This window comes from Narcine bancroftii, chromosome 6 (assembly GCF_036971445.1).
Source record: "Narcine bancroftii isolate sNarBan1 chromosome 6, sNarBan1.hap1, whole genome shotgun sequence".
NCBI classification, from domain to species: domain Eukaryota; kingdom Metazoa; phylum Chordata; class Chondrichthyes; order Torpediniformes; family Narcinidae; genus Narcine; species Narcine bancroftii.
The window spans coordinates 158631280-158655258 of NC_091474.1; the positions used below are offsets into that span (position 1 = coordinate 158631280).

The 23979-nt window shown below is 37.5% G+C and overlaps 1 protein-coding gene across 1 annotated transcript in view; it reads right to left on the reverse strand.

Moving 5' to 3' along the window:
* LOC138736647 (cytosolic 5'-nucleotidase 1A-like) overlaps positions 1-23979 on the reverse strand; it is a 29803-nt gene that overhangs the window by 3036 nt on the left and 2788 nt on the right. Inside the window, exons 3-5 of the mRNA XM_069886477.1 lie at positions 22755-22884; positions 16140-16262; positions 4534-4718 (exon numbers count right to left, since the gene is read on the reverse strand). Coding sequence (XP_069742578.1) covers positions 4534-4718; positions 16140-16262; positions 22755-22884 — 438 coding nt within the window. The remainder of the gene's footprint in view (positions 1-4533; positions 4719-16139; positions 16263-22754; positions 22885-23979) is intronic.

Here is a 23979-nt window from a genome sequence, read left to right on the forward strand (position 1 = left end):
GTGTATGTAATGCATGTGCAAGTTCAGAAAGGTTCTTTGATTCACAGTCCCATCTCACTTCTCATTCCTCCAAGTTCACTGGTTGCAGGCGATTCTTACACTGTGCACAGAATTTAACATTTATAAAGTTCACCAGGCTTTGGTGCTTGAAATGTAAATGGCTACTACTCAGGAAGGTTCTTGTCGGTTTTCAGAGAGAGATTTGTTGTTTGTTGGACACCCACAACTGATTCTTTTTTAATCAGCCACTTCAGTGTCTTGACGACAAAACTTGCCCCCTCAGGGTTCTCCAGATGATAACCTCTTTCTTTCAGGTCACTACAGAATGCCTTTTTGTTTCTCTTATTTCAAGTGAAACATTAGACAGCCAGTCCTCTCTTCTTGCATGAACCACAAGGTCTTTAACAAGGCTGAACTAAGCACTCACAACCCATCTTTCAAATGGGGTTTTCCACAAGCTTGTCAGCTTGATCTGTTGCTGTCCCAGCTGCTGCTGCAGGCTGTAAAACTGCAGAACTGATCTCTCTCTTTCTCTCTCTCTGAGAGAAAGCCTGTTTAACTCTTTCTGCTTGCAAAACCACATGACCCTCTCAGAACAGCATGTTCCAGTCCAGATAGTGTGAGGCTCCTATGTTCTTTCATCTGTTGCCTTTTTGTAAACAACAATCCATTAGTGAAGTCTCTTGGGCATTCTCCAAAGCTTTTGCACAGGCTCTGGAGCTGACATGTGTAAGGTAAAACATCATGAGATGGGAATGTGTAAGGAGTTACCCTGTGCAGGGCTGTAACAAGAAGGGGAGGTGTCCTTGTACTCCTGTTAGGTAAAACATCATGAGATGGGAATGTGTAAGGAGTTACCCTGTGCAGGGCTGTAACAAGATGTGAATGCATCCTTGTACTTACAAGATAAGAGAGACATTGATGGATTGAGAGGCAGGAAGCTAGCAGGGAAAGGATAGCAACAGTTTTAGTCATTGGACAAGTAATGATATGATGATGTTCTAAGCACGTATCCAAGGGTATAAAAAATCATAATTTTGCTGATAACGGCAGAATGCATTCTCCGACTAACATTGTTAGTCGCAAGTGTTACAATCCGGTAATAAAGAACAAAGAACCCTGATTTCGACTCAGTCTGGTGTTTGTCTCACTCATTCATGAACAAAGCAGACCTAACACATGTCTAGTATGAGCAGAGTTCCAGTATTTTAGATAAGATCTGTTTTAATATGTTTGTTTGACCTACACTTAAAAAAAAAACCTGCCCCAATTTATCTCGCAAAAACATATCTACACAATACAAACACAACATAATCTGTCACAGTAGCCATATGCAATTTAGAGCTCTCCACTGTGATATTGCTTTTATTTTCACTGACTCGGCAACTTTGACTTAAGCTTTAACCTTTTGGACCAAGGCAACACTGACAAAGATCCGAGCATCTTTGCACTTGATTCTACCACCTGTGGCTCCATTGATTGCTTCATCATGGTAAAGGGACTGATATCACTGCTATGTATTACATGACGCCCCATTACCCAGAATTGTGCAGTTTAACCCTTCCCTTGTCATATATTTCCTCTCAATTCCCTTCTAACCTCTCTATTTTTATTTCCATCCCCCCCCCCCACCAAAACAAGTTTTCTGTGTCTCCATGAAAATCTGTGTGACTTCTACACATGAACTCCAACAGCAGAACGCTGCTTTCCAATGGCAACATCTGCTCTAAGTGATCGCTCAAGTAAAAAAACTGGTTTTCAGTAGAAAAATACACAACACTTATTCCTTAAAGTGAAGATATTCCAATACAGTGATTTATTTTGGTCACATCCATCTGGGTGTGATAGAAAAACTAAGATATCTATTTATATCACCATAAATAGGAAGTATATTCCCAATTACTATCTTTAATTTCTACTTAAATCTAAATTCTCATCTTCCACCTGACAATTGTAATTGCTGACAATGTCACCAGTTATTATTTCAAAGCACAGCAAAGAAGAAAAAAGTTTTCATTGTTGCTTAATTTTGTCTTGAACACCACATTCAATTAAGTAGTCAGGTTAGTTGTCCCAAGGTTTTTTGGGCATGGGTCGTGTTGGATATATATATATATATATATATATAAATAAACTTGGGTCACTTTGGATTGGGACAGGCTGGCTTAATTATAAATTAATGAACTATCTTAGTGATTTAGTTTTAATCTGAGCCCAATAACGTACATATGGGAGGTTGGTGCTAGGTTCAAAGTCAAAAATATAGAAATAACTCAGGCTTAAGTTGAGTACATATTAGTAGTAATCACATTGTTTAATTTTTTTATTAAGGACATCTCGACAACAGAGTATGGAAGATATTCTGTCAGATTATCAGAGTCTAAGCATGGTCTTACTTCATCTCACTTGGAGAAGCCTTTAGAAATTTTAATATGAATCAGGTCATAACCTCAATACTAAGTGCACTGGATGATGTTGTAAGGGATCACAGAAATCTGCAGCAAATGGGGGTGGAGTTGGGGTTGACTGTCAAGCTAGGTCAAAGGTTGCCTTTGGACTTGAGCCTGAAACTAGAATTATTTACATTTTTGCCTGTTTCAAGTTTGGAATATCTGCTAATGGTTGAAATACTTATTGAAAACCTTTTGTTACTTTCATTTTAACCTGCCACTCTGAAGCCCCTTTCACACTTGCAAGTGATCCCAGGAATCAAACACCAATTGGCCTTTAAAGTGGCAATTATGAAAGCAAAATCAGATCAACTTCGGCGTCAGATGACATCATCACATGCTGGGCATTGACGCCTTTGACCCCTAGTACAATCCCCGGCATCTGCAGACGCCGGCGTTACAATCAGGCAAGTGTGAAAAGGCTCATTGGATTGTGGGATTGAAATGACCCAAATTTTGTCTGAGTGCAGGAAGATTAAAATGTAGGTATAAACTTTGTTATGGGAAAGTCACAGTGGGAGAGAGAGAGAGAGAGAGAGAGAAAATAAATAGCAATAAACAGCAATGAAGAGCAATAGCAAACAATTTTAAACAGCGTGGGAAAATTGGTAGCACTATAATACACAATTTATAAAGACCGTGGGGGGAAAAAGCAATGGCGGACCTGACTTCCCAGAATGCCATGTGGCAGAGAAACCCCTCCATAAATGCTCCATGTATGCAGCGTGCACACACCCCTTTCACTGCCACATGGAATTCTGGAAGGGCAGGTCCACCATCGCTTTTTCCCATGGTATTTATAAATTGCACGCGATTGTACTACCAACTTTCCCCTACTGTTTAAATTGTACACGATAGTGCTACCAACTTTCCCATGCTATATAAATTGTGCACTAAAGTGCTACCAACTTTCCCACCCTGTTTAAAAATTGTTCGCTATTACTATTTATTGCTCGTACTTTCCCACAGTCCTTTATAAAGGTTTATATAGGTCGGCTCATCAACAACAGGAGCTGAATGGCTCATACTGTGTTGTACATAAAGTTTAATTATGTTATAATTATGCATGATTAATTTTGTTCAAATATAAGATCATACATAATGCATTGATCAAGATTTGGGGCAAGTCCACCATCACTCGGTGCATCATGACATCATCGGTAGAAGGTAGAACAGTCCTAACCCCAGGGATGGCTCCTTACAAGTGTGAAAGCGTTCACTGTCCCAGTTAGGAGTGGTCAAGTGTGAAAAGCCAAACCCCCATTCCTATCTCAGGATATTGAATGGCCAATTTAGTGGGATGCAAGTGTGAAAGGGGCATGAGACCCTCTAGCTCCTTTCACACTTGCCTGTGATGCAAGGAATCAAATGCCAATCAGCCTTTAAAGTGGCAAGTGTGAAAGCAAAATCTGCTTAATGCTGGTGTCAAATAATGTCATCTCACACCAGGGATTGCTGGCCTCGATCCCTAGTACAATCCCTGGCATATGCAGATGCCAGCGTTGAGATCAGGCAAGTGTGAAATGGGTAATTGCATTGCAGGCACTTTCTATTAAAGGTAGAACAGACAAACACCAGGGATAAACCCTTGCAAGTAGGAAAGCGTTCGGTGTCCTGGTTTGGTGTGGTCTAGTGTGAAAGTCATACTACCATTCTTATCCTGGGACACTGAATGGCTGATTTACTGGAATGCAAATGTGAAAGGGGCTTCTGTTAACAGTTTCAATTCTTGGGTGATGTATCAACCTCTTTCCAAGACTGTTCCAACCCAAGTATACACCTGGTCTTGTGAATAACAGAGCTATTTACACAGGACATTTCAGGGAACAGCTGGACTAACATGAAACAAATAAAAACCAAATTGTTCCTCTTTAACCAGAGACAAAATACAGAAGATATTAGAAATTGGAGCAAAACAAAAAGCAACTAAAATAACCCAGCATCTGACAATGCAAGGGATGATGAATATTCTGGGTTGAGACCCAACATCAGATTAGCATCCCTTTGCTCCCAGTTTGATCCAGAGTTCTTCCAGTACTTTATTTTATAGTTCATTTGTAAGAGGTGTGTGTGTCAAACTTACCTTTGCAAGAGGATTGTTTTCATATTTCTTCTCGTGTTCAAAGAAGGTATCTAATCCATGAAGCTTTACAATTTTCTCTGACTCGTCAGAGAAAAGAACAGCATCTCCATCAAAAGCTACCCTCAGCTCTTCATCTGAAAGGTTCAAGTCCTCCTTCAACTGAAACATGGTGGCAGCTGCAATCCCTGAAATTGTGTAAAAAAGATAAGCCAAGACATTAATGCAGACAAGAGCTGGTAAATTGTATCCCATTTATACTCTAAAAAATGTCCTTTTAAAGTCATACTACCATCCAGCAAATACTCTCATTTGAAAATGACTGAACCTTCTAGCTTTAGGAACAGACAAATTCCAAATATTCTTTTAACTATATAGATTAGAGGCATCAATCCAAGGTCAGCTAGCTCACAATACAATGCATCATGTTTATCTCCCCTCATACTCAATGTTGCATTTTATCATGTGTAAAAATATCCCAGCCACTGAGGGAACAAGTCACCTTGATCTCCCCTTATTACACTAATCATGGATGCTCCAACAGCACAAAAGTACTGCCTGTGCTATTGCAAATCACATTTTTGTAGTAGGATTACTGTGAATATTTATTATCAGTCTATCATATAGTTATTGACTCTTAATTTAACTCAATTAGTTTATTATTTACAAGCAGCTAAAAATTTTGGTGCACATTATCTAACACTGTGGATGGTAGTGGTCAGATGAGAACAGAGATATCAAAAGGTGCAAGAGTCAAGAAAATTTACAAAGCACATTTTTGAGAACTTTCTCAACCAAATCAATACTTAATTTTGATGCCACAATTTCAGGACATGTTGTGAACATGACATCTGACAAATAGTGAAGCTGACTGCACAGCAGAGGAAAAGAAGATATACTGCAGATGTGCCAAAACTGTCCTCACTTCATTAACACATAATTTGACGTCACTGTAAGGGGCTGTAAGAGTCTATAGCACAATTTATTTTTCTATTGAGTGGATGTATAATGAATCACTCTTTCCATCAACATATTGAGGGGAAGTGGAAATAGGAAGATCAAAAGAAACAGGAGCAGAATTCACCAGGTGTAGGACCAGAATTAGGCCCTATTGAGTCTGCTCCTCCATTTGAATTATTGCTGACGTATTCTTCCTTCCAACCCATTTTCTGCCATCTCCCCATAGCCTTTGATACCCTTACTAATCAAGAGCTTATCAACCTCTGCTGTAAATATGTTCAATGACTTAGTCTCCACAGCCATTTGTGGCAATGAATTCCAGATTCACTGACCACTGGCTGATTAAATTTGCCTCTGGACTCTCCTAATACTGGAAATATCTTCTCCACATTCATCCCTTTCAACCTTTAGTAGGTTTTTGATTTTGTTGTCTTTGACTTCCCTTGCCAACCACAGTTACCTGACCCTTCCCTTAGACTGTGTCTTCTTCTTTGGGCCAAATCTATCCTGTGTCTTCTGAATTATTCCCAGAAAGTCCTCCATTGCTTTTCCACCATCTTCCCTGCAACTTTAACCAGCTCCCCCCTCAAGCCTCTGCAGTTACCTTCACTCAATTTTAATGTAGACACGTCTGACTTTAGCTTCTCCCTTTCAACACCAGTGAATTCTATCATGAGCCTCTTGAAGCTTCCTTTACCTTAACCTCCCAAATCAAGTTTGGTTCATTGCACCACACCAATTGCAGAATTGTATTTTCCATCGTGGGTTCGACCACAAGCTGCTCTAAAAAGACATCTCGTCGGCATTCCACAAATTCCTTTTCAGCTCCAACCTGATGTTCCCAGTCTGCCTGCAGAATAAAATCCCCCATGATCACCATAACATTGCCATTCTTACATGCTTTCTTTAACTCCTGTGGTAATTTGCACCCTTCATTGTGGCTGTTATTTGGAGGGCCATATGTCACTCCCATCAGGGTCTATTTACCCTTGCACTTTCTCACTCTATGCACAAGGATTCCATACCCTCTGATCCTATGTCCCTTTTGCTAAGGATTAATTTCATTTTTTACTAACAGAGCTACCCCACCACGTCTGCCCTGACTTTTTGATGGATATGAATCCTTTGATGTTTAGCTCCTAACCATGAACCTCCTTCATCCATGTTTCTGTTATTCCCACAATGTTGTACCTGCCAATTTCTAATTGCGCTTTCAGCTCATCTACCTTATTTTGTACACTGTGGGCATTCAAATACAACACTTCCAAACCTGTATTCAGCACTCTCTCACATACGTCTCATTGATGCCAGACTTTAAATTCTGATCCTTTTCTAAACTTTTTGTCCTTTTTTAAAATTCTGGTGACTTCAATAGCCCATCCTGTATTCTTCCTCCATTTAGTTTTGTCCATACTTTCCTAATTCCACCCACCGACCTATTAGTCTATCTTCAGCCCTGGTAATGCAATTCACCAGGACCATGGTCCCAGTACAGTTTAGTCACAATCTACAGATGACCCAGAGTTCCACAGTTGCAAGGCTCATCCCTGCTACATCCTTCAAAACCCCACTCCCAAATGCACAGGGAGCAAGAATCCACAACCTGCTGGACAAGCTCAAGGGTTGAGGCTCCTCTAACAATATCTCTTAGATCCCCCTACCTGCTTCATCAGAATGTGTGTGGAAAGTAAAAGTTTGAAAACCATTAAAAAAAATTGTACCTAATTGATACATTATGTGCATGGTTTCATAACTCCAATGACAATTTTTCTCAAGCAAAATATTTCAGTAACAATTGGGTCTAGAGCAGTGATTTTCAACCTTCCCTTCCCACTCATGTACCACCTTAAGCAATTTCTTACTAATCAGAGAGCACATATCCCTATGGCATAGGGGTTACTTAAAGTGGTATGTGAGTGGAAAGAAAAAGGTTGAGACCCACTGGTTTACAGGCAAGATGGTGAGGCTTTAAATATATTACTACCAGACAAAATTAGACTTTAAAAAAATGTATTTAGATATACAGCACAGTAACAGGGCCTTTTGGCCCATGAATCCATTTCAAACAGAGGAAACTCATGCAGACACAAGGAGAACGTACAAACTCCAGACAGACAGTATGGGATTTGAACCCAAGTCCCCATTACTATAATATAATTACTATAATACTGTATATTGTGTTTGATTAAGAATGCAGGGTACTGTGGACGATATACTATGATCTGAGAATAGTGTACTCTACTTTTCTATTGTTTAATATATATTCTTATGTACTAAATATTTTTTTGATGTAGAATTTCAATTTCAATAAAAATATTGAAAATGAACCCTAGTCCCTATTGCTGGCTCTGTAACAGAGCTGTGCTAACCACTACACGATAAAATAAGCTATGAGTGGTAAAATTATGGGGAGAATATTATTATAAGTGTAATTTCAAACAGTTACCAATTAATTTCATGACCAAATTTTCTGTGAAGGGTGGAGCTAGGCAGTATCATTTTAAATCTATATAAAATGCAATTAGAGACATTGAAATGGATTGGAGACAAAGGTTATCACTGGATGGTTGCAAACAGGGCTGGAGGCATTTCTTTAACTCTGATTTTATAATATTCTGGCCACAATAAGGCATTAAATCATGTAACCTCTCCAAATATTGTAACCTTGGTTTGTGTCCTCCCCTTCACCACAACCTTGTTTACAAATCCAACCTGTGCCCTATTTTTCCACATGATTTCTCACCCTCACAGTATTGTTTCCATACCAGTTTATCCACTCTTGATATTTTTTTCCTGTAGATTCTGGAATCTGAAGCAACATTTCTCCCTTCCTTCAGTTTTTTTCTCCTTTTCTGAGCCCTCACTTTCTTTTCTTCCTTTCCAGATTCATTTCCCTAACCTTCCCTGGTCCTCCACCAACATTAGTTCTTGCACCTTTGATTTATTCCATCTGATTTCCCCATTTTTCTGCATAAAAAGGATTATTGTTCTTGCAATTCATTGCAGATAGTGGAACTAAAGGAAGAGATAAAATATGAACCTACAGACCACCAAACCTTTCAAAGGAAATGTAACAATACTGTTGTCACATGATCATACAGCATATGGGCAGAAACTGTATGGTCACTAAATCACACATTCAAAGCCTCACAATATTTTCCAACCAATAGTGGCAATATGAAAATGTAAATGTTATTATTTGAAAAAAATGCAATCCTGATCTCTTTCAGTCTACACCAAATGTTCTTTCCATTCACATACCACTTTAAGTATTCCCTATTCCTACAACAAAAGGAAGAGAATTGGTGGACAAAAAAATAAAATATGAAACACTACAAATGTATACAAGGTGGAGAAGAACATAATAAAGACAAAGCAGAAGTATTATGAGCTAAGAGAAAAAACACACAAAATACTAGCTCAGCAGCTTAAAACAGAACAAACTAAAAGAATGGTATTGGCATCAAGGAAAAAGGACAAACAAATTACATATAACCCAACAGAGATCAATGAAAACTTCAAGGTATTCTACAAGCAATTATACCAAACTGAGAACGAAAGGAAAGAAAACAAAATAGATGAGATTCTAGCTAAAATTGAACTACCGAAATTGCAAGAAGAGGAGCAAAACAAATTGATAAAACCATTTGAAATAGAGGAAATACAGGATATATTAAAAAAGCTACCGAACAATCAAATGCCTGGAGAGGACGGACTCCCAATAGAATTCTATAAAACATTTAAAGACTTATTAATTCCTCCTCTCTTGGAAGTAATGAACCAGATAAAAGAAACACAAAACATGCCAGATTCATGTAAAACTGCAATAATTACAGTAATACCAAAGATGGGTAAAGATCCACTAACACCAGCATCGAATAGACCAATATCTCTACTTAACTCAGATTATAAGATAATAGCAAAACTATTAGCAAACAGATTGGCCGACTGTGTTCCAAAAATAGTAAAACTAGATTAAACTGGATTTATTAAGAAAAGACGAACAATGGACAATATCTGTAAATTCATTAACTTAATCCATCCAGTACAAGGAAATAAGACACTAACAGTGGCGGTTGCTTTAGATGCAGAGAAAGCCTTTGACAGGGTAGAATGGAATTATTTATTCAAAATACTACAGAGGTTCAACCTACCAGAGAAATATATTAATTGGATGAAAGCATTATATAAGGGACCATTGGCGAAGGTGACAGTAAATGGATATATATCGAACCAATTTAAATTAAGCAGGTCAACTAGGCAGGGATGTCCACTATCTCCCTCACTGTTTGCTTTAGCAATAAACCACTGGCAGAACTGATAAGAACAGAAAATAAAATAAGAGGGACAAAAATAAAAGAGAAGGAATATAAAATCTAGTCTATTTGCAGATGACGTCATAGTATACTTAACAGAACCAGAATTATCAATAAAAGAATTACATAAAAAATTGAAGGAATATGGAGAAGTATCAGGGTACAAGATCAACGCAAATAAAAGTGAAGCGATGCCAATGAATAATGCGATTTCACAAAGTTTAAGAAAGAATCAGCACAGTAACAGGGCCTCTTGGCCCATGAATCCATTTCAAACAGAGGAAACTCATGCAGACACAAGGAGAACGTACAAACTCCAGACGGACAGTATGGGATTTGAACCCAAGTCCCTATTACTATAATATAATTACTATAATACTGTATATTTAAATGGCAAACACAAGCAATCCGATATCTAGGTATTAGACTAGATAATAATCTAGGCCGTCTATTCAACTTAAATTATCAGCCATTAATGAAGAAATTACAGGATGACTTAGAACATTGGAAAGATTTACCACTAACACGGATAGGAAAGGTAAATTGCATTAAAATTAATATCTTCCCAAGGATACAATACCTATTTCAATAGTTACCAATTCCCTTAACAGAGAAATTCTTCAATGAGCTAAAGAAAATAATAAGGAAATTCTTACGGAAAGGGGGGAAAGCGAGGATTGCGCTAGATAAATTAACAGAATGCTACAAACAAGGGGGCTTACAGCTACCAAACTTTAAGAATTATTATAGAGCAGCACAATTAAGGTATCTATCAGATTTTTATCAAACAAGGGAAAAACCAGATTGGACCAGGTTAGAGCTAGATAAAATAGGGGAGAAGGTACCAGAACATATACTTTATAAGTGGGATGAAAAGCTGGTGCAACATAGAAGTTCACCAGTACTGCACCATCTGCTCAACATTTGGAAGAAGATTCACATAGAAAGGAAAAAAACGGGGGCGTTGCAAGATGGCGTAAGGATCAGACGTGCCTTCCAGTCCTCTCCTGACTCTATCTTATTGTTTTGTCTAGAAATGCCCGTTAAAATTCTTTAAAAGTTTAGATAATTTCAGTGCTGTTAATTTAACTTATGATGGTACAATTGGTGGAAAAGAGCAAAAAAAAAACGACAACAGATCATCAACAAACTATATTTTCCAAAAGTTCAAGTTTTGGAGCCTACCTACAGGAAAGACACCGGGACTCAGCGTGAAATGGATCCCAGGAGAGAGGTACAGTGTTCGGATGTAGAGCTCTATGTTACATCGGTAGAGCCCCCTAAAGAGGGCGCCAAACAGCCTTTAGAACAAAAAGAGTTACTTAAAGGCATTTGTCATCTGTAGAGGTGGCGCTGCAAACTGCATCTCTTGAGATACAAGAACCTATACAACTTAATGTACTGGGAGAATTTAATACATTATGGACTGGGGAAAGCCCCGGCCAGCGTCCTCCAGTCATTGCTGGAGAGGCTGTGGCTGGGGTTTCCACACGCAGTCATACTACAAGGAAGGCAACCAGAATGAAGGAAGGAATAGAAGATCCTTTGGAGAAGAAGCAGGAATCTGTTGAGCCAAAATCTCTTCCAATTGAAAAGATTTTTGTGAATCTTGAATCTAAATTATCTTATACAATGCAGGGATTATTCAAGATTATGACTGAACTTGGTACTAGGTTTAATACTTTGGTGAAAATACATTCTCAACAGATGGCTGAGTTTGGAGCTTTTAAGCTTGAAGTGAGAGGTAAATTTAATTCGTGTGAAGAAGATATAGACGAAATACGGGATCAAGTTTTTGATGTGACCAAAATGGTCAAAGACTTACAAACTCAAAATAAAAATATGGTGAAAAAGATTGATTATTTGGAAAACCAATCCAGACGGAAGAATATAAAGATTATTGGTTTGCCAGAAGGTATGGAGTGACCAGACCCAAGAAAATTTTTTACTGAATGGATTCCGCAGGTGCTGGGTCAAGAACATTTCCCGGAAGGTATAATACTGGAACGTGCTCACAGAGCCTTGCGTAGAAGACCTATTTCAGGGTAAAGTCCAAGACCTGTTTTGGTTCGTTGCTTGAATTATTACGACAGAGAAATAATTTTACGAGTGGCTATTAGAAATGCACAACAGAGAAAATCACCCTTGATGATTCAAAATAATCGAGTTTTCTTCTATGCGGATTTGAGTCAAGAAGTTATGTTCCAACGACGGGAATTCAATCCTGCTAAAGAGTTGTTGTGGAAGAAAGGTTACAAGGCAACCTTTAGATATCCAGCTGTTTTGAAGGTTTTTCAAGATGGTTGCCAACCAAAGTTCTTTGATTCTCCAAAGGAAGCTATAGCATTTGCTCAAGAGCTGTCAATTACTCAGTTTCAACAGAGACATAGTCCGCCGCGATCTCTAAGGAGACAAGAGATGGAAGAAAAGAGCCGTGCTCCAAGAAGGAATGGTTGTAATGGTGACTCGGCAGTTGGAGCTGATTAAAAGAAGAGTTGTCCTTTTTTTTTAATGTTTTTTTTAAAAAAATGGATATTAAATAATGAGGATGTTAGTTTAAGATGAAGTGAGAGTTGGGGGAGAGAACTGGATAGGCACTATTTCCTGAAAGTCATCTGCTACGTGTGAGTTATCTCACACCCATTTTTTTGGGGAGTTACCGCATTGCGCAGTTTAGACGGGAGGGGGTATTTTTAACCTCCTACCCGTTTTTTTTTCCTTTTTTTTGTATTATTAGATTAAAGAGTGAAGGGTTTTTTTTTTGTTTGAATATAAAAAAAAGCATAAGTATTTGATTGTTTAAAAAACTAAAAATTGATGTGGTTTTTTTGGTAAAGTTTATTCAGTAGATAAGGAATATCTGAAATTTAAATGTGAATGGGATGGATAAGTTTTTTTAAATATTTTTTCTTTAACTTTAAGGTGAAAGGAGTGGTAATTCTGGTGTATATTATTTTGCTATTTTAGTTATAGAACGAAGGGAATAATGGTGAAAGTTATAAATTGAATTGTACAATTCTTAATGAGGCTTGAATTTTGTTTGTGGTTTATGTTCCATTTGTTGAAGATATAGATTTTGTTGTAGATGTGTTTTTATTATTTGGATATCTGAATTTTAACGTAATGATTGGGGATATTTAAATGTGGTATTGGAGCTTTTATTGGATAACTATTCAAGAGTAAAAGGGAAAAATGGTGGAAGAGTACTAAAATTGAATTGTACAATGCTTAATGAGGTTTGAATTTTGTTTTAAGATGGTGGTTTATGAGACTAATATGATGATAGATGTGAAGTTAGTTGATATTTGGTGAAGGTTTATCTCTATAGAGAAAGTTTTTTTTTCATCTTTTTTTCATGCTACAATTTTTTTAAGAATTGATTATTGTTTAAGAATTTTTGATAGATAATGTTATTAACTTTACTAATTTTTTATATTAAGTTTGAGTTAAATATATGTTTCATCTTAACTCCGTTTGTTAAATATATGCATTTAAGTTTGATTTAAATATGTTTTTTAAGTCTGATATCTTAGTATTAATTACTTTTTTTTGTTAGTATTTTAATCGGTTATGTTTTTGTTTTTTTTTGTAAGTGGGTTTTTTTTCTCACATATATTATTAACTTTATTAATTCTTCACTCTTTATTTTGGGGGGGAAAGGGGGGGGTTGGACTAATTTGAGTTGGGTTATTAATGTGTAATAATTATTGGGGAGGGTATAGTTTATTTAGATTACTGATATTGTATTGTAATTTTATTATTTTATTCTTAATTTTTTAAAATGTAATCCTATATGTTATTCATGTTATAAAATCTTAAATAAAGTTTAAAAAAAGAAAGGAAAAAATCAAATTCCCAACTTCCAAAATTATTATTGACGCAAAATCAACTAATCTCTTTCACAATAGATAACCTTTCCTTTTAGAGAATGGGAGAGAAAAGGGATCAAAAGAATAGAAAATTGTTTTTTGGGAAATAATTTATTATCTTTTGAACAAATGAAGTACAAACATGGTATAACTCATGGTACAATGTTTGCACACCACCAACTGAAAACCTACTTGAAGGACAAATTGGGAAGCAGGCTGAGGTTACCAGAAGGAAGCAGCTTTGAATATGTGGTTACAGACACAATGATATTTATAACAAACATGTACATCAAGCTGCAAGAGAAAGAGATGATGAAATAAGCTGTAAACCTAAACAAAAATGGGAACAAGATCTAAACATAAAGATATAAAATGAAAAATGGGAAAAGCTATGAGAAATATGAGAAATACAATAAACACGAGGTTACGCATGGTACAATATAATTGGTTACACAGGCTATATACCACTCCACAAAAGTTAAATAAATGGACCCAACAGTATCAGATAGATGTTTTTGCTGTAAGAAGGAAACGGGAACAACAGTACATGCAATTTGGGCATGTGAGAAAGTGGAAAAGTTTTGGGAAGATCTAAATAAAGTATTAAATAAAATCACAAAAAGCAACATACCAAAAAATCCAGAGATCTTTCTTCTAAGTAATATAAGAAGTAAAGAACTAGGCCTCAATTTGGATGAAGCACTAAAAAAGATTTATTATGATAGCCTTAGCTGTAGCAAAAAAATGTATAATGTCAACCTGGAAATCAGAAGAGAGCCTGAGAGTACAGCAATGGTACATAGAAATTAATAAATGTATTCCATTGGAAAAAATAACATATAATTTAAAAAATAACATCACAGTATTTGAACAAATTTAGGAACCGTACATGGAACACAACAGAGAGGGCCTACCACGGACCTCAACCCCCTAAAATGACAGAATGAGAAGACGAAATGAACTGACCCAGTGTGTAAAAGTAGATGACACAATTTTCTTGTTTATTTTCATTGTGTGATGACATTGTTTAATGGGTTTATTGTATTGTATATGTCGAATGTTTAGTGGGTAGGGAGAGGGGTGGGAAGAAGGGAGGGAAGGGAGGGGGGAAAAGGGCACTGTGTATATTCATGAGGGAAATGTTTGTGTGTATTTGGTTAATATGGTTCATAGTGTGAAAAATTTTAAAAAATTAAAAATATTCCCTATTCCATAGATGCTCTGTGATTAGTAAAGCATTGCTTAAGGTGGTATGTGGGTGGAAAGAAAAATTTTGAAAACCACTGGTCTACACAAATTGCTCATGTGATGAATTTCAAAAATATATAATTCAAACTTTAAGAACCTTTTACACCAAATAGATGCTTGTTAACATTTTTTGCAAGTGTTAGGAATATTTTTAACAAAATATATACAGATACACACAGCATGGTAACAGGCTCTTCCGACCCTCGAGCCCATGCCACCCAAATACACCAATTAACATACAAAGCCCATATATCTTTGGAGGAGGGGAGGACACTAGAGCACCTGGAAGAAACCCACGTAGACATGGGGAGAATCTTTCAGATACCGCTAGATTCGAATCCACGTCGTTGGCGCTATGCAACTGTGCAGCCCTGTTAACTGATAAAATCCAAACACTGGTCACTACCTTACTTCAGCAATTCATACTTCAATGCATCTTATCTACGCGTTGATCATTTCCGCTACCAAATTCTAAAGAAGCAGGGAAAGCCAAACAATTGAGAGAGTCTTCCAGAAAGAGTTCTTCATCCCACCCCATCCACCAAGGTTACATTAGGAATTGGCATGGATTCAGAGAAAAATTCTGGCCAAAAAATGTGCTGCATGCAATTTTATTTTTTTGTGTGGTTATTTCAAAGCATAATACACATACCATTACCCAATTCTTATTTTGAATCTTGCGCTGTTTGCAAGTTTGTACGTTCTCTGTGTCTGCGTGTGTTTTCCCCAGGGCTCCGTTTCCTCCCACCATTCAAAACATTACAGGGTTGTAGGTTAATTGGGTGTAAATTGGACAGCACGGGCTTGTGGGCTGAAATGGCCTGTTACTGGTCATGAAATTAATTGGTAACTGAAATTACACTTATATTTTGTTTTTCTTATTTTTTTAAATATAATTGAAATAAAACCAGATTGAAAAGATTCAATATTATTTTGAAATAATTCTCTCATAATTAAAGTTTAAATAGAAACAAAATAAACACAGAAGTGAAAGACCAAAGAACAGATTATTTTTACCAAAACTTTTAAGCAGAATGAGATTAATTCAATCCTTACATATAATCTTGTTGCATAGAATACACATTTCCATCTGAACCATAACAGCTCAACTTCTCAGTAGCTGTCCTGCTGAAGCCAAGGCTATTTTCTTTTATTAAAAAAAATCAACTTGTAAAACCATTTAATCCTGTTGTGAATTACTTTGTTGGGTCCTTACCTTCTTCAATTGCCTCCCCCACTTTCTCAGGATTTGCTGATAGGTACAAGTTGGTAAGGTATGCTTTCAGGTAACCAATTGGACTTTTTCCACCTGTCATACAGAATCTTTCAATTGCTAATCCTGTTTGAGAAAAGATGGAATCAAATAATATGTAATGAGATCCTCTTCAGGAAATTTGCTGAAATTCACTATTACTATGTCATTATAAAATTATTAAAGTCACAAATACACACATTAGATGGTAAAAACGAGTGATTCAGAACATTCCATTTTCAAGGTCACACCCTTTAGTGCTGATTAATTAATTTACATGTGTCTCTGGGCAAGGGCAGGAATGTAAGCCACACCTGTCACTCAGAGTGAGACACAAGCCCTAATTTTAACTAACAATCAGGACCAGTTACTTATTTCAAAGACTTTGCTGACAGTGTGTTTTATTTATTTATGTCATTTGGATAAGAGCTGTAATTTTAGAAGAAGGCCTCAGCAGGAGGTCAACGACTGCTCCTTGGTTTGATAATCAAATTATTTGCCCGTTAAAGCCCAGACAGGAAGTTTAAAAAGTTTTAATGGGGAGATTGATCTGTTCATCCATGCCACACAGGACCCTCCTTGCACCTGGTAATCCACCTCCCATTTTCGTTTTAGTAGCACACTTTTCCAACATTTTGCTCTCTTTAGCAGTCTTATTCCCCTTTACTACCTGCAACTTCTACACCCATTTAAATCACATCTCTGATGATTTCTCTCACAGTATGTTAATATGCAGCTTCTTGCTTTCTTTCGTTTGATGGGACATTTTGTGGGACTTTCTATCAATGCTACGAATGAGCATCCCTGTTCAACTGGGAGAAAAACTAGAAATCAGGGGTAAAGCCTTTGACTCGCTAATTTCATATCTAGGAAACAGAACACTTGCACATTGTGGATGCAACTTAAGGATTCATCAACAGCAGATCCCAGGGTTTGACTTACATAGTACCAAAGGAATGCCGCATTCTGTCCACATTTACCACATAGACTGTTCAGTGATTCGCCAGTAAACCCTCAAGACCAATTAGGGTCGGCAATACATGCTGATTACATGCTGGCCTTGCAAACAGTGCCCACATTCCTCTTATAACAAAGAAATTAAGGGATAAATCAACCACCAGTTCTTTAGCAACTTTGACCATTACCTGTTTGTGTTGAAAATGGATGAATGATATTCAGCATTTCACAAAAACATTTTAAATTATAGTAAAATAAATTAATGAATTAATTAAAAAAAAACTTGTATCTTCCCTCTTACTTCACAATAAATTAATTTTATCTGTTCATTGAAATGGAAAAAAATGTGCCGCATATGATCATTTATAACCAATGATTAACACACAGGTTATTAAATGGTTTTAAACAGGTTTATCAGCATTATTAATATTAGATCAAATATTTTTCAGTCCAACTTGTTTGCCTTTCTGACTTTTGCTGGTTTTAATTGAGTGAGCCCTTTCCGTCAATGCTACCTGGCCAAATGGTTTGTCCAGCATTTTTCTATTTGTTTTGATGTGATTCTGTATTGATCACAGCTATGTAGCTGGTACATACCCTCTGAAAATTATGATCAAATTGAGATATTTTTTGGTATGATACTGTTTATAATTTGGGAACCAAGTCACATAATGTGAAGGTGAATCTGAAGGGTTTCTACAAGTATATTAAGAATAAGTGGATACCAAGGGAAAAAAAATTGGTCACCTAGAGGAACAGAGTGGTCAACGTTGTGTGGAGTCTCAGTTATTTTCATCAGTATTTACTTACAAATCTGGCATGGAAGGGAAACAAATAGAAGTGTCACAAAACATATGGAGATTAAGGAGGAGAAGGTAATTACTGCACTAAAGGTTGACAAATCCCTTGGGCTGGATATGATATTCCCACGGACCTTGAGGGACACAAGCGTTGAAATTGCAGGGCCCTGATGGATATAATCAAAATGTCCTTAGCCACGGGAGAGGTGCTGGAGGATTGGAGAGTAGCTCATGTGTAAGAAAGGCTGGAAGAGTAAACCAGGTAACTATTGGCCCATGAGACTGCTGTCAGTAATAGGTAAATTATTGGAAGGAATTCTGAGAGATAGGATATATAGGTATTTGGACAGCCATGGGCTCATTCAGGACAGTCAGCATGGCTTTGTGCATAATAGGTTAAATAAATCTTGTAAAATTTTTTGAGGAAGTTACCAAGAAGGTAGATGAAGGAAAGGCTCTGGATGTTGTCTCCATAGACTTTAGTAAGGCCTTTGACAGAGTACCATATGGGAGATTAGTTCAGAATGTTAAGACACTAGGTATACATAGGAGAGTTGTAAACTGGATTCAAAATTGGCTGTGTGGGAGAAAACTGAGAGTGGTAGTGGATGGTTGCTTCTCAGACTGGAGGCCTGTGATTAGTGATGTGCCTCAGGGATCTGTTTTTGGACTACTGTTGTTTGTGGTCAATATCAATGATTTGGATGATAATGTGGTAAATTGGATCAGGAAGTTTGCTGGTGACATAAAGATAGGAGGCTTAAGTGGACAGTGAGGAAGATTTTCAAAGCTTGTGGGCCAGTAAATGGATGATGGCGTTTAATGCAGACAAGTGTGAGGTATTGCATTTTGGAAGAGCAAAGCAAAGAAGGGCATACACTGTAAATAGTAGAGCACTGAAGAGTGTGGAGGAGCAAAGACACCTGGGGATACAAGTACATTGTTCCCTGAAGGTTGCGTCACAGGTGGACAGGATTGTAAAGAAAGCTTTTGGTATCTTGTCCTTTATAAATTGAAGTATTGAGTATAGGAGTTGATATGTTATGTTGAAATTATACAAGGCATTGGTAAGGCCAAATTTGGAATATTGTATGCAGTTCTGGTCACCGAGTTACAGGAAGGATATCAATGACATTGAAAGATGGCAGAAAAGATTTACTAAGATGTTGCCAGGTCTTCAGGAGTTGAGTTACAGAGACAGACTAAATGTGAAGAGGTTCTTTCCACTGAGATGAGGAGAGATAAATATGAGAGGACGTGGTTTTAGGGTGAAAGGGGAAAGGTTTAGGGGGAACATTATGGGGAGTGTGGAATGAGCTGCCATCTGATGTGGTGGGTGTGGACTCGATCTTGAGTTTTAAGAATAAACTGGATAGATACATGGATGGGAAAGATCTGGAGGGGTATGAAATGGGAGCAGGTTATTGGGATTGCCTGAACAATGGTCAGCAAAGACTAGAAGGCCCAAATGGCCTGTTTTCTGTGATTCTATGATTCTAGAGTTGAAAGTAACTAACCTGCTGCAACATATATATGTGAAAAAGTTTTAATGATTGTGCAACAATATTTCCAAATAATCAAGTTATGTTTAAAAGTTTTCCATTTATGTCAGCCCAAGAGTCTCTCAAGTTATGTATGTTGCCTGATCTTCTTGTTGCAACTATTGGTCTTTACACTTGAGCTGGACTGTGTTCATAGAATGTGGAGTTGTCAACCATAGATGTCCTTCAATGGGCAAAACCAGGTACTTCACTAAAGTACAAGATGGGAAACGCAGAACATCACTCATCCTGTAAATGTTCCAAAAGTGACCTTGCCATATTAATAATAGTTGGTTAACTTTCAAGAGAAGTGCTTTAGTGTTTCTTTATTGCAAAGAAATGAGGATTGTAGAATTGGCATTTGTAAGTGGCCATGTATCATTTTGTTGCAATTTTGTTGTTGAGGCCCAATAGGTATGCTGCCTGTACATCCTCTTCATTTCTTAATTTTACAGTTATTTAAATAGCTATAGACTGCATCAATAGTCTATTAATACAATGTACAGTACTTTTAATTCCTTAAATGTTAAATTAAAATTTACATATTTGGATAATTATGCTGTTTCCACAAACTTCTTACATCAAAAGTACCAGTCTTTAACTATCTAAATTTAGTGATACCTAAATTTCTCATACTTAACATAGTTCCGGTCACAAAGTGACATGTTTGAACATGCTCCCAAGAGCTATACAATTAAAAAGTTATTCTCAATTCAGACATTTATCCTTTGTTTCATTGAAAACAAATTTTAAAGATCAATGCATAATTAAATAACATTTAACCATATTATGACACAATCCTGAATATCTTTTGCTTCTCAACAACTTGTGTCATGGGGTACTATACATGAACCCCAATTTTATGCTCCCTGATTTAACACAAATTTGAATATAATGTGATGAATCATTGGACTCCGATATATTGCAAGGTATGTGCCGCTTAATGTCTGCATTCTGTTCTTTGAGATAGGACTTTAAGTGAGCCAGTTTTAAAAGATGCATTTCCACGGGTGGCCACCCTGTGGTGCAGCGGATGTTTAGAAGTGGTGCGAACGGGGTTGGGAGAGGGGTGGTGTGTGCTGCTGCAAATGGGGTGGGGGGGGGGAGAAGGTGTGTACTGCTGCGAACAGTGGTGGGTGGTCACGAATGGGCGGATGGTGAGTGCTGTCGTGAACAGGGTGGGGGGATGGTGTGTGCTGCAGTGAACAGGTTGGGGGGTGGGGTTGGTGTGTGCTGCCATGAACAGTTGGGGGGGGGAATGGTGCCGTGAGCATGGGGAGGGGGTGAGTGCTGCCACGAACAGGGGAAGGGGGGTTGTTGCTACCGCAATTGATGTGTGTATGTAATACACAGTAGTGAAACCCTGATTTAGTTCGACCCTGCTTTTTTCATGATGCGATTTTTTTTGGACCCAAATTATCACGTTATAATGGGATTCTACTCTACTTCCATGATTTAAGAAGAGTGCAAAGGCAAAATTAATCTCCCAGAGAGTTAGCCATAGGAGGAGCAAGTTTTTGATGCAGTTACTTTCCCTCAACAAGTGGAAGAAGGAAACTTGCACTGTATTTAGACAATGCACCAGTAGAACACTATATAGATGATGATGGAAAGACAACATGCAGCAGAACCATTGAATACTATAGCACAGAAACAAGTCCTTTGGCCCAACTAGTCCATGCTGGACTATTATTCAGTCTTGTCCCATCAACCTGCATCTGGACAATAACCTTCCATACCCTTCCCACCCATATGCCAATCATTATTTTTCTCAACTGTGCAACCGAACCTGCATCCACCACTTCAGCTGGCAGCTTATTCCGCACTCCCCCTAATGTTCCTCTTAAATCTGCATTTTTCCCGTTTATACCATAATCTACACATAATCTCGACCACCTTTCTCAAATCTCCTCTTATTATCCAGGGAATAAAGTCATAACATGTACAACTTTTCCTTATAACTCAGCTCATCGAGTCCCAGCAACATCCTTGTAAACTTTATCTGCACTCTTTCATTCTTGGTGATATTGTTCGTGCAAGTAGGTGACTAAAACTGCATACAATACTCCAAATTTGGCCTCACCAATGTTTTATACAATTTCAACATAACATTCCGACTCCTGAACTCAAATACTTTGATTTATCATGGCAAATGTGCTGAAACCTCGATTTATGACCCTATCTACCCCTGCTGCCACTTTAAGCAATTGTGTATCTGTATTCCCAGATCTCTTTGTTCCACTACACTCACAGTCCCATACCATTTACCATGCAATTCCAACCCTGGTTTGTCCTTTCAAAGTGCAACACCTCATATTGTCTGCGATAACCTCCATCTGCCACTTTGCAGTCTGTCTTTCCAGCTGACCCAGAGCCTTTCTCTCTGTCAACTACACCCCCAATCTCAATGTCATCGGCACCAATTTATCACATTATCACCAGATTGTTGATGTAGATGACAAATAACTATGGGCCTACACTGGTTCTTGATGCACACCACTAGTCACAGATGTCCAGTTGGAGACGCAATCATCTACTCCTACTCTCTAGCTTCTCCTGCAAAGCCAATGTCCAATCCAATTTATATCTCATTCTGAATACCAAGCAACTGAGCCTGCTTGACCTATCTCCTATGTGGTACTTTGTTTAATGCCTCACTTAAGTCTATATAGTCAACATCCATTGCCTTTTCTTCATCAACTTTCCTGGTAATCTCAAAAAGATTGGTTAGACACGATCTACTATGCACAAAGCCAGATTGACTATCCCTAACAGTCCTTGTCTTTCCAACTACTTATGTACAGTAACTTATCTATTACAGATGTCAGGTTCACTGGCCTATAATTTCCCAGAGTCTTTGTTCAGCAACGGAACATTAGCTATTATCTAATCTTCTGGCATCTCACATGTAGTTACGGATATTTTAAATGCCTCTCCTAGGGTCCCTACAATTTCTGCACTAGCCTCCTTTCAAGTCCAAGGGAATATCTTGTCAGGCTGTGGAAATTTATTCATCTTTATTTGCCTCAAGGCAGCAAGCATCTCTTCTGTATTCCATATCAGCTCCTTGACTTGCCTGCTGTTTTGTCTTACTTCTTTAGACTGTGCCCATCTACCAAGTAAATAGAGCAAAAAAATCCACTTAATATCTCCATGGTCTCTTTAGGTTCCATGCATACACAAGGACCAATTTTGTCCATTGCTATCCTTTTGTTCTTTACACATCTGTAGAAGGCCTACAGCATTAACTTTGATGTCCATCAAAGTTTCTGTGAACATACCATAGTAATTGATACTGTTTATCAGTCGTACTCCTACTTGAGCATGGTTGTCAGTCATCAGAACCACATCAAATATTTCATCGCTGTCAGGGTATAGTTCACGGAGTCGTAAATTAACTGCTTCCAGAGCCTAGAAGAAACAACTTCATTACATTCCAACAAAAGACATTTCTCTATTCTGCAAGATAGTGAATGCTGTTTGATTTTCGAACTATTAAAATCCATAGTTGCTGACATTCCAGCACAGAATGGTGTAGTTGGATAATTGTTCTTGTTCAAGATGGGCTTCCAACTGCACTTTCCAATTTTCATTTATGTTGTTATCTTTTAACTATCTTTTAATTTCTGTTCTAATTTCTGTAATGGTCACAACCGAATTAATTGTTCCTTAATCAAGGGACCATGAAAAAAATATTTTTCATAGATTGCAAAGGAAAATGTCTATCCTACTCTCCACCAATATGTGAATCTGGAAACCATCATTCTGTTATTTTCATAATTTTAAAATTATATTAGAATATATATGTTAATGAAGGTCCAGAATCAGAGGGGGAAACATTCAAAAATTAGAGCTTAGGTGGTTTCAACAAGGTCAAAAGTCACTTCACAGATTGCGTATCTGCAACTCCCTTCCCTTAAAAGCTGCTGTGCTGCAGTCAACTGTTAGGAAAGTTATTAAGGATTTGGAACCAATTTAAATTGATTGCATATAAATCAGCCATAGTGAAATGCAATGATTTGATTGTTACAATACTAGGGATCTATAAATTCATCATGTTTATATGTATAAACTCAGAAAATCACTTCCATTTATATTTTCACTTTTAAACATTTTAAAGCTGTATTTCTACGTGCCTGGGACCCCACCCCTTCCCTATCTCACACTTCCAGTACTGTTGATGATATTCCTGGTTGGGAAGGGTGAGGTAGACACATGTTATAAAAGTGAGGAAAAACCAGTCTGTAATAATGAAAACGCTTTCCTCTGTTCATGTTTCTTGGAAAAGTTCAACCTTTTCCTTTTCTCTTCTGGCCAGGCTGATGTAAGGGTTAGAAAATTCAAAATAAATAACTCTTTTTATCCCACAGGCTTTCCACTGTACACAATGGTTAGCCTAACCTTGTCAAAGCCCTTTTGATTTTTGCCTGGCATCGGAATAGCTTCTTGTGCATTAAGTACTCCCCAATATCAGAGATTCTCTGTGAGTTATGAGCCAGGCCACAA